Raw genomic sequence first — 12319 nt, forward strand, 5'->3', positions numbered from 1 at the left:
GGGAAACCACACACTTAATCTAAAGAAAGATGAAAGTTAATTAGAGTTATATTGCATATATTAACCATGGCATGAATCAGGGAGTTATATAAGAGAGTAAATTATGGTTGCTATAGGAACTATGATTTAGTATTTTGGGCAAAAGCTTTAGCTCTAATCAGGTCAACTATATTTTAAAGAATAATACCAAGAGAAAAATACTCTGAAAGATCAATTTTTAAAATAGCAAGCTTACAGATAGTTTATTTTTGTTCTAAAATGCATATAAAGAATAGCCAAGAAAATACCTGTTTCACAAATTGAATAAGGAAATGAAATTTCAGTGGCACTGGTATGGACAATAATCATAAAATTCACTCACTCTCTCTACTATATTCCTTATTTGATTATTTTGATAGAATGTCCTACTGCTTAGTGAAGCCAGACTCTATACAAAGTTTGTATGCTGATAGTAGAAATGTAAAAATCAGGTTCCGGGTATGTAATACTTTAAACGACATTTGGAATTAATTGCAGACAACAAAATCTGTTCAGATTCTCTGGCAAATGAAAGACTGTGTGTTTAATAGTCAGAATGAGCCACACTTGGGAAGTAAGGGGAAAAAAAGAATTTGGATGGTCGGAAAATTTTTGTAATGTAAAAACTGGCATTTCTCACTGTTTGGCACTATGATATCATGCTGAAAAATTTTCATCATAGAGTTTTTAAATTGCATTTTAAAATGACTAAACAGAAATACTTTCTAGGAAGCCAACATTTTGTTTATTTATTTCTAGTGTGCTATTACTCTATACAGCATCCAAAATTGTTAACAGCAAAATGGCACTATAGTCCCACTGTGCATGCATTTTTGATGCTTCCCTATAGGCTAGTACAAATCAATTATGTTACTTGTAATTAAGAGGGCAAATATTTTGCCAAAACCACCACCGCCATGATAAATCCAAACAACTACTGTATGACTTTTGGGTAATTCCATTCATGCTTTTTTTTCTATTCATAAATGATACTTCTTTGAGGAAAAGGTTAAAAAGAAAAGTTGTTAGTAATTTGCTACAAAATGTAAACTAGAGAGCCTTCATGATAGTACTTTAATAATTACTACCTTTTCTTTTTTCAAACTGTAGTCAAATGGTAATTAATCAAAGAAAAGGGAGAATTTCCTTTCCATGGAAAGCATCGCATTGGAAAATCATTCTAAGCTATAAAAGGTAAACACAAATAATGACATTGCAAAAAGATCCTATACAATTAATTTATGTGTTTAAATTTATGAACACATATATTTTCTTGGCTACTGGCTATAATGATTCATAACTGAATATTTCTATCATTATAAACTTTTTAATTAGACAGAAAACATAACACTCCCCAAAGCCAATAAAAGCTGGAGATAAGAAAAAAAAAATGTTGCAGAGCAGCACAGATGATTATAAAAGAGGAAAACCAAGTATAAGAAAAACAGGAAATTTAGATAAACCAAATCTGTTCTCTCTATCTAAATTGTGATCACATTGCCAATTAAATCTGATGTTTCCGTTTTCAACTTAATACAAAGATACTACAGAGAATGAAGGATTTCTGTTAACACCATTCGTTCTAATACAAGATTATTCCTAAATTTGGGAAGCAAGTTTGTAAAGCATCCAAATCACTCATCCACTCTCACCAAACAGTACTTCATTGTACAGAATTATTTCATTTACTGCCTACCTTTCTTACAGAGCCCCTTCTGGCTGCTTGGAGCCTTTTGATGGGCTTGGAGATTGTTCTCGCTCAGTGACAAAACTGTTATGTCTCCTACTTACTAGGAATGTTAGGTTTCCAAGTGTGTCCGCTATGAAATGGAGAATCACAGTTGTCCCACCAGGTAGGGTGTCTAATTGGCTGGCTGCTTAAAGTTTTTAGGGGTATATTGCACAGGTTTGAAAATACCTATTTCATTTAAAACTTAAGAACGAAAACAACCATGTCTGGTTCAGAGTTAATCAAATATCCGTGGTCAGTGAGTTAATTCCACATTAATGAACTTGCTGACAGGATACTTAACGCTGTGTTTCAGGGTTTGGCAGCCAAAGCATATGTGCTGGCTTGAGACTCCAGATTCCAGAGGCACTTCATTACAAAGCAATCACCACTGCCTTTGCTGTCTCCTTCCTGACAGCCCGGCTAAGGGGTTTGGACACAAGTAGGTGTGTGCAGTTAACCAGCAGGAGTCCACCCTGGACACACGGTCATTTATTCTGAAGGTAGCTAAGAAAAAGGAAGGAAGGAAAGGGAGGGGGGGAGGGAGGAATAATAAGGCAAAATAAAGAGGGACAGGATGCATAAAACACATCCTTTCTCCCCCAAAGTGAGGAGTCCAGATGTTGAATAGGGGCCTGGATAAACAGGGAAGAGATTGTGAGGTGAAGTGGAGGAAGCTGAGTAAGGCTGAAAACCTCCCAGATGTCTCCTGATGGAGGTTTAAGGGACCCCAAACAAAACTAAAACACTGTTGCCCTTGATCTCCCTTTCAGGATTCCTCCTATACATCCAGGTTCCTCTACTTAGTTGTCAGCATGCCCTGAGGTGCTCTCTGACCATCCAAGTTTATCACCCCATCCAGAGCAAACCTTCCTTTCAGGTAAGTAAAATGCCCAATAAATCTTAATCCCTGAATACTGTGTTTGTCTCTTTCATATGGGTTTAATGAGCTGATCAAAGTGATTATTCCCCCCCCCCCCTTTTTTTTTAATCTTGGATTTCACAATAGTTTCTTGGAGTAAGGAAAGTCTTCTAAGTTTACTATAGGTCCAACCTTTCTCTCCTCTGATTTATGCCTGCCTCCTCCATTTTTACGTGGACAAGTCCAGAGCAATGGTTCTCAACCAGGGGCTTTTATGCCCCTGGCCCCAACGAATGATTTGGCAATGTTTGCAGATTATTTTTGATTGTCACAGCTGGGTTGCGGGGGTTATACTGGCATCTAGTGGGTAGAGGCCGGGATGCTGCTAAACATTCTAACATGCACAGGACAGCAGCCCTCCACAGAAAGAGTTATCGAGCCCAAAGCGTTAATGGTCCTGAGGTTGAGAAACCCTGAGTTAGAGTCAAATTTATTACAGTAGCATTACCATGCCATCCCATAGGCTTCTTCACCCTTGGCTAGTAGCAGAACTAAGCCTCACTAAATCCTGAGTCACAATGAATCACAAATTTGAACAGGAGGAAATGCTCTGTACTGGAGGCAGGCAGGAGTGCGGGTGTGATGTGGAACACTTCCATATCAGCCTGCCCTGCGGTTGATTCCCCTCTCAGCTCCATCACACTCTCCTGCCTTAACGTCAAGGGTACCAAACCACCTGCTGAAGGCTACCAAAACGACTGAGGAAAATATTTTATCACCCTTCCCACTATTTATGCTTCCTCAATAATAAAATAAGTGCTGGTTTATACAAAAATGTAGGAAAAAGTCTTGTTCTTTGGGTTAGGCTTTCGTTTATTGTTGTCCCTGCCTTTCAAGGTAAAAGATTCCCTTTAAATAAGAGAATGCATTTGGGTTCTCATCTTTTGACCTCTGCCCAACAGTGACAAAGAAGAGATAGTCTGGAAATATTTTTAGGCAGTCCCAAGTACTTTAAAATGAGCATTCCCATGACTGAGTGCATTTTTTAAAAAACTTCCTTCATTAGTTTTTAAAACGAAACACAGGTTCTATACTCAAACCTGAAGGTAATGTCTGTTTAGTGGGCAGTTTTTTCTAACTAGTTGGATCTGTTTCAGTCTGGACTACATAGTGTGAAAAAGACTTCTCTCTTTACACTATTACACAGAAAACACATTTATATAGTCATTAAGTAATCAGTTCTTAGATTTTTTTATATCAATTAATACAGATTACATTTGTGACAGAGAAAACCATTTGCACGAATCACATGTGGATGAATGGAATGGTATACACAAAGAAAAACAGCAAGTACTATGATGAAGTAAAGCTAAGATAGCCAAATTCAGAGTAAAGAACTCCAAACTCAAGCCTTTTTCTACTAGAGGATAGATGATGTTGAAATCAAACTTAGAAATATACTTCTGCAGTTCCCTTACCCGCTTATAATGGATGTAGAATGAAAAACTGTCTAAAATATATTTTAAAACAGATTTTGTTGACATGTATGTTCATATAGAATTATGCTAGTACAGATTTCCTTGGAGGCTCTTTTCTTGAATGAGATATAATTCAATATAAGGTTAGTCTTTGAAGAGAATGTTTAAAAATATTATATTAAAATGTATAATATTAAGGAACATTAAAATATTCTGAGTTCATGACTAAAACCAAATTTTGAAACTTTTTACAAATGGTCAGATGTAAAATATTAAGACCTTTGCTTTAGCTATAAAACTGTAAGTAATAAATTTGCATCTCGTAAGTGGTCCTATAATCAGATTAAAAAAATACGCAGTGAAGTACCTTCAGATGAACTATTCTGCTCTCTGTAATTCTCTAAATTTCCACATTTGAAAAAGTATCTTGTTAATTCAGGAGATAGTCTACATAAAACAGTCACTAGAAATCATCTTGCAAACTGCAGGAGGTTAATAGTTACAACTCCCTTCAATTTATATGATTTTACAATAATTGCTATTATTGTCACCTCTTACAGCTTGTTGCCCAACACTTCCTTCTCAGAGTTGATTGCCTTCTTCCAATAAGTACCAAAGACGTGAGAACAAGAGCTTTTGTAGAAAATCACTATACGCTTAGCAAACTTAAAGCATCAGCTTAATTCTTTGGCACACATTTTTAGATTATCTCCTACAAAAGAGATACCCTACCCTGAATCTTCTTCTCATGAAGAACACCAAAAGACTGTGTGCCAACAATTTCTTCTTTCTGTAAAGAAAATAATTTCAATTGTATTTTCTGTTTTTGTGTGCTCATTTTTTTTTTTTGACAAACAGTAACAACGAATCTCATGTCTTTTGTTCCATTTTTCTTTCTTCCCTTTGACATGAAAATATGGAAGCAAACTGATCTCCTATTTCTAAATGTTCAAATTTAGCTAACCTCAAAACGGAAGTTGGAAACGATGCACAAAATTACAGAGTTCCACATGCAACAAAACAACTATTAGTTACTCATACCTCATGGGATTCATTTTTATTTGCAATATCCATATATCCTTTAAAGGAAAGTTCCAATTCTCAACAAATTTGCCTATTCTCTTGCCTGCCAGACAGACTCACAGTATTATATTATAATTGGTGGCATGTGGAGCTGAACTTTTGCATATACTCCTATTGTTTAATATATGCTATTTTCACAGCTGGCCGTGATAAAAGGACTATGTTGCTCTTTTGCCTGGCTCCCTCCTATTTAAGCATTAGTCCTTACACCACAGCTAATGGTATGTGCTCAATAAATACTTGTTGAATAATGAATAAATCAGTTGCAGCTATGTTTACAAACTTCCACTGCAAAGATATTTTTAACAATCAAGAAATAATCTCAGGCCTTTTTTGGTCACCGGTATTCTGAAGGCATCACTCATCTTTCTTTTTTCTGTTAAAAAAAGCAATGTTTTTGTGACATTTGCGCCATTGCCACAAATAAACCAACTAAACATATTCAAACCCCTGATAAACATAGCCACATATAATTTTGTCAGATGATTTACTTCAAAAATGTGAGTTTAGTCAGTGGGACGAGAAAGCACATACTTTCTATTCTCCGATTCTGAGAAAATATTTCCTCAAAGGTGTCTGTTTAAAACGAAAGGAAGTCTACAAATAACTGCCCCCTCCGATTTACAAACCAGATTAACAGGTCACGGTTCCAAAAGATTAGGATGCATAAGAAAACAAGATGCATGGCAGTTTATGGTATATGCTGTCCCAGAATGAATAACTGCAACTGTAGGACAATGAACCAACAGATTCCTGGAAAGTCCATCTAAGAAACTGAGTGCACGTATTTACGTACAAGCATACAGACACATGCATGTGCTCACCACGACACGAAGACTTAAATTCTCTAGTTTTTCTTTCACTTTTTCTTTTTAGAATCCTTGCTAGGATATGTGGAAAGTTAAAAGCCTTGGTTTTTAATCTTGAAACAAAGAGACAACAAATACTAAGAAATTCTTTTCAGTATTTTCGAGGGGAAGAAAAGTTGATTCTGATTACTGAGGCCACGCCCCTATTCTTATTACCTTCTCGTTTTAGTCAACTTCTGAGGTTAGCACTGAAAACCACAGCCAAACTGTTTACGTAATAGCATGAAAATGGTCACACACTCTATCTGCATTGTGGTTATACCATTCCACACTCCACAGTTTAACAGTCTGAGTGTAAATGGTCTATGCCCTCTTCAGCTGTAAATTTCAGTCAAGATTATTCTGTGACTTTATGGTAGGCAGCACTCTAAAATGTATGACCTGGGTCTCTGTCCCTAAATGTCTACATGGCTCTTGATGTAGCACTCATTTGGAATTTGGACTAGTTTATTGGTTTTCAAAGTGTGGTCCCTGGAACAGCAATATTAGCATCACCTAGAAACTTGTTAGAAATGAAAATTATGAGATTATATTGAAACATACTAAATAAGAAACTAGAAGAAAGACCCAACAATACCTGTTTTAACCTCCGGGTGATTCTGATATGCAGTCAAGTTTAAAAACCTCTGGACTGGATGGATAGTCCTGAAGCCTTCTCAAACCATCATAATCCATTGTTATTAAATATATTTTCTGGAACTAGTACCATGTTCAATCAAATGCACTCAATTATTCCTAGCATTCTGAGTAAAATAGTGTAATAAAAAATACCACATTCTACTAGTAGTATTTAAAAATTTGCTACATTTTCACAAGGACATTTGTATTAGCAAGTTTTTCCCAATTAACTGACAGTGGTGATCTCTAAATTAAGTCTTTGTTTATTTTATAAGTACATGGTTCATTCCAGCTATTGTAAAAATGAATACACACTTTGTGATAGTGGAGGTCCAGGCATTTTGCAACAATTTCTCAAGACCAGCTGCTACAAGCAGTGTTCTCTCACTTTCCCATCCTACTGGGAGGAATACTGAACTATAACTCAAAAGGCACACTAATATGTTGGTGAAAACACTTTTGAAACTACCAGAAAAGGCCAAAAAAATGAAGCATTTTAGGGTCCCCTCCTACAGAAAGGTTAAAAGTGCACAGTCTCACAGATTTAAAGAATTCTAACCCCAAAGTGATCTGATCCTAAAACGTTGATTCAATGAAGTCTATTTCTACAGTTAACAACATGGAAAATTGTTTTACTTAGGAACCGTAACTCCCAAACATGACAATGTTAGACTTCTGATGATACCTTCAACTTTTCTAAGACTATTACCAAGGAAGGACAAAAATAATACTTTGAAATGACATAAAGCTTGGATGACAGGGACCAAAAGGAAAAGCTGTTAAAAAGCAGCAGGGGTCAAGTTTAAAAAGTTAACTTTTGCTCTCCAAGATAAAGGTTCCTTTCTCACCCAGTTTCTCTTGGGCAGGTGATGGCCTCACAGCAAGCTCCCTCATTTTCTTGAACACTCTCAAGGCTGCCCAACTTTTCCATGGAAACAAATGCTCTTATCTTTTCACACCATACTACTACAAGGGGTTCTTGGTAGCCAAATAAACCGACATATTCTTTAAAACAATGCCCCCAATGTCTCCCGATTTTGTCAAGAAAATAATGGAAGAAGCTACAAAACTCAGAACTACTACTTTTCTGCTCCAGGCACACACAAAATTGCTTTCATTGAGAATCCAAAAAGCATTTATTTTACAGTACTCAGTAAAAGCATATTAAAATCTTCTGCCCTGGCATCTTAGACCTATAAAGAATTTAGTCATGCAAGTGACTAAATCCTGTGTGAAGATGATTAATGCACCCAGCAAGCTAATTCATTCCCCAACTTCCATGTTCAAATATTCCCTTTCAGGACTATATACGTGTCTTAAGTTAGTTAGATAGCTGGCAGCACTTTATGTCAAAAGGCTTCTAAACAACAAAACAAAACAAAACAAAACAAAAAGAAACAGTCACCAAATGCCTTTAAAAAAATTCCTTCACATAGTATTTGGTATATGTCTTCAGAAATCTCAACACTTTAGACCTACTGAAGAACTAAATTTACTCAAATGCGAGACTTAATATTTGCAATACATAAATTTGAGTTGTTTCCCTTTTCTATTTACAGTATACATACTGCCTTCCAACTGAGTCTGATTCTAAACTTATGGGAGATCATAAGAATGAAAAAAAAAAAAATGGCCATAGGACCATCACAGGCAAACTCTCTATTCCTCTTCCACTCTGGAAGAGTGAGTGAGAGGTCACCTGGTCAAAGGACACATTTTAAGGCAAGATGTTAGTACAGCTTTATAAATGCCTGTGGCCTGGAACTTCTTTTGGCTTCCCCAACAGTATAAATCTGTCAAAAGACCCTTCAGAAGACTTCAGCTACACTTCACACAGCAAAGATGTATAATGTGCTCTTGATATATAGTTCTATATCTTTTATTCTTTAGAGGTTATATTAGTAAAGCGGCCTTTAAGTAAAACAAAAATCGAGTCAGAAACTCACACTGCCTCCTACTGTTAGAAAATGTCACCAGGTCTAAATGGTACACAAATTGCAGTTTAATGAGTAAGGGGTTTGTCTTAGTTTTTCTTTCTCTTCTTTTTTAATCTAATGATCTATTTTCAAATCAAAACCTTAAGTGTTGAGATACTGTCTACAACCCATACAAATGTACTGCAGAAAACACTACTGGGTGCGACTTCAGAATGGGAAGTCCTCTTCCTCAAACGTGTTTTTGACTTGGTATGTGATGTAATCAAACAAAACATTAAAGAAGAAGAAAAAAGGAGAAAAAGGAAAGAAAAGTTAAAAGTGCTAAAGAAGAAAAGGAGAAGAAAGAAAAGTTAAAAGCGCTACCCTGCCTGGTCAGGTGGATGGTGACTTCACCAAATCTAAGGCAGTATTAGCAGCCGGTTTCTCCCCTTCCCTACCGTAGTGAGGTAAACTGCACCATGTCAGCAGAACAGACGCAATATCCTGCTTATATTATAGTAAATGGTAATGGCCATACCCCCAGGGCTTCCTAGACCTTTATGATTTTTTCCATATTTAAGGAGTTGGGAATAATGTCATCCAACTTGTCACTGAGATACTTCCGTGGGGTTGGGGTGGGGGGGGACATCATGCACCTGCCCCTATCCACCTCGGCCACGATCCTCTATTAAATCACTGAATGTGAAACACAAAAACACAAACAATAGTTTTGGGTTTGTTTCTTTAGAAATGACATTTGTATTAAAAGTCTTAAAACGAAGAGACAATGATTAAACGCCGTGTCTGGAATTAAAAATTACAATTACTTGGAATTTTCTTGGTACATCACAACAGTAAATTTTGCTCTTTGCTTCTGGAGGAACACTCTAGAACAGATAACCAAAAAAATTTTTTTTAAAATAATATAAAAGGGGAGCTAAATACCTGAACATTTGAACAAAATGAAGCAAAATTAAAACAAAAAAAAAAAAAAAAAGGAAAGAAAAAAAAAACATTGCAAGACATGGAAATTACATTTTAAAGTCTGGAAATACTAAAATTCACCAAACAACAGGCCCTATTGTCCTGGCTCCTTCAGGAAGATTACAGAAAGGAAACTGGGAAGTGGTTTGGGGAATAGCAGATTCTGGGACATGGTGGGGAGTTCACAGGTTGGCACCGGCTGGAACAGCTGAGTTTTGAAGGCACTCTGCAGACACAGGGGTGCTGGGGGCCCTGAATCACATTTTTGAAGTCTTTGTACTGTATTTTAAAGAGCTAGTCATCAAAACCTGTCACTGCCAACCAAAAAGAACAAAAGGCTAAACTTAAACACACACACACACACACACACACACACACACACAATAGTACACACAAAAAATGTGCAGATCTGTAACATTTTTTTTCACAGCTGATTAAAAAAAAAATACTACCGTTCTCCCCCAGACTCCCCTTTGATACAGTAGGTAAACAAAATAGATTTTTTTTTTTCCACAAATATCAGCAGACACTTTCTGGCACCCCACACTGTATTGGCATCAGTGTTTACAGTCCCAGTTCAGATGTGCATACTTCAGATTGGATACACCGTAACAAGAATCCAACTTTGCATAGACATCCTTAGAATCACAATCAGTCACAGGGTTGCCCTTCCAAGCTGGCAGAAAAGGAACCCGATCTTAATTTCCAGCTACTCCTGGAAAACAAGGAAAAAAACAAAAGTTTCTTCCTTTCCTCCTGCTCCTTCATTTGGTTCTCCCGGACTTCCTTCCATGTATTTAAAACTTGGAACTAGAAAAGGGCTGTTGGAAGAAAAAAAAAAAAAAAAAAAAAAAAATCCCCCCTCCCTTTCCACCTTCTCCCCGTCCTCTTCCTCCCCACCCCATTTTTTTTCCAGGCTGAAACTTTCGCTTGCCGGTGTCAAGCTGCCAATAACACAGAGCCCTAACGGCTATTTAAACGGGGGAAATATGCGTCAACCAAAATCAATGAGAAACGTACATGCTGCCAAGAGCCACATTTCCACCGGGTCTCGGATGGTGAGGACGGGACACCCCTTCGGACACAGGGCGGAGGCAGGAGACGCCGGCCGTAGAGGCCAGCCGGGCTCCCGGGACACCCCGGCCAATGCAAAGTCGTCTCCAATCTCAAAGCAAGAAGAGGAATCACATTTAGAGTCGGGTGCGTTTGGCTTTTGTGCGCAGAGCGCGGCCGGCGCGCGGCAGCCGCGGGCGCCTCAGAGGATCACGCAGGCCGAGCAGCAGCCCTCGTCGCCGTTGGGCTGCGCCGCGTAGTTCATCTGCCGCACGATCTCGGCGAACAGCTCGTCCACAGAGGCTTTGTTTTTGGCCGACGTCTCCATGAAGGGGCAGCTCCACTCCTCGGCCAGGGCCTTGCCCTCGCCGTACGAGACCTCTCGCTCGCCCTCCAGGTCCACCTTGTTGCCCACTAGGATCATGGGCACACGCTCGTACCGCTTCACGCGGATGATCTGGTCCCGCATGGGCTTGATGTCCTGGAAGCTCTGCTGGTTGACGAGGCTGTAGACGAGGATGAAGCCCTGGCCGTTCTTGATGTACAGGTCCCGCATGGACGCGAACTGCTCCGTGCCCGCCGTGTCCAGGATCTCCAGCACCGACGGCGACGAGTCCACCTCAATCTCCTTGCGGTAGAAATCCTCGATGGTGGGGTCGTACTTCTCGATGAAGGAGCCCGTCACGAACTGCACGGTGAGCGCGGACTTGCCCACGCCGCCCGAGCCCAGCACCACCACTTTGTACTCTCTCATGGCTCCGTCGGCGCTCTCGCCGCGCCTGCCGCGGCCCCGTCGGGGCTGCGCGCGGGGGAAAGGCTGGGCTCGGCTGCCGGACTTCTCCTCTTCCTCGGCTCTGCAGGAAAAAGCTACGAGAGCGTGGCTTGGGAGCGCCAGGCTCAGAATTCACCAAACGGGGGGCCGGGAGCCGGCCGGCGAAGGCGGCGGCGCGTCCCTGGGGCGCGGGTCCGGGGCCCCGCAGCAGCCCGCGGCGGCAGCGGCAGCCTTGGCGGCGGACAGGGAGGACAATGCCGGCAGCCCGTGCGAGGCGATGGTTGCAGTTCCTCGCCGCGGCCGCCCGGGAGGGCCAAGAGGCGGTGGCGGCGGGCTGCGGAGGTGGCTGCTAATTGCGCGCCGGGCCGGGACGCGCGTGGCATGAGTCCCCGTAGAGCGTGCACCCACCGCCGCGGCCCATCGCGCTCTCTCCCGCAGCCTCCGCGGGGCGAGGGCTTCCTACTCGCCGCGCGCAGCCCGGCCCTCCCCGCCCCGGCGAGCATGCCCAGTGCGCCGGCGGCCGCGCCAGCCGGATCCGCCTCTCCGGGTTTTCCTGCGGGCCCGGCGGAGGCGGAGTTGTGGGTGGGGCTAGCGATTTGAGTCGGCCGGAGCGGACGGCGAGGCTCCGGTCCAGGAGCTGGCTGAGAGATGTGTGGGAGTGTGTAGGTGATGCGGGGTGAGGTGCTGGGAAGGCTCAGGTGAGAAGACGAAAGTGTGGGAGGCTAGGGGTGCATAAGGGCGGCGCGAGAGGCGTGTGGGCGCGGTGGGCCGCCTCGGGAATGGGGTGCGCTGTGCTCTTGCCCACTCCCGTTATCAAAAGCTCATGGACTGCGCTCTCTGAGGCCCCAGGTCTCAGGGTCTCAGGGCCGGAAAGCCAAAGGGCATTTGGGTAGGAGAGTGAAGGGCGGAGCGTTTTCCTCCACCAAGGCACAGCTTG

At 41.1% G+C, this 12319-nt stretch overlaps 1 protein-coding gene across 1 annotated transcript; it reads right to left on the bottom strand.

The window, feature by feature from the left end:
• Window positions 1–2580: 2580 nt before the first annotated feature.
• Window positions 2581–11487, bottom strand: RAP2B (RAP2B, member of RAS oncogene family). The gene has a single exon (XM_060639022.3). It carries the CDS (start codon window positions 11362–11364, stop codon window positions 10813–10815), a length of 552 nt encoding a protein of 183 aa, XP_060495005.1. The 5' UTR covers window positions 11365–11487; the 3' UTR covers window positions 2581–10812.
• Window positions 11488–12319: the final 832 nt, after the last annotated feature.

The sequence above is a fragment of the Panthera onca genome, chromosome C2 (genome assembly GCF_046562875.1).
Source record: "Panthera onca isolate mPanOnc1 chromosome C2, mPanOnc1 haplotype 2, whole genome shotgun sequence".
NCBI lineage: Eukaryota > Metazoa > Chordata > Mammalia > Carnivora > Felidae > Panthera > Panthera onca.

Excerpts from the sequence above, each read along its gene's own strand:
- RAP2B (XM_060639022.3), bottom strand. The coding sequence starts at position 11,364 with ATGAGAGAGTACAAAGTGGTGGTGCTGGGCTCGGGCGGCGTGGGCAAG.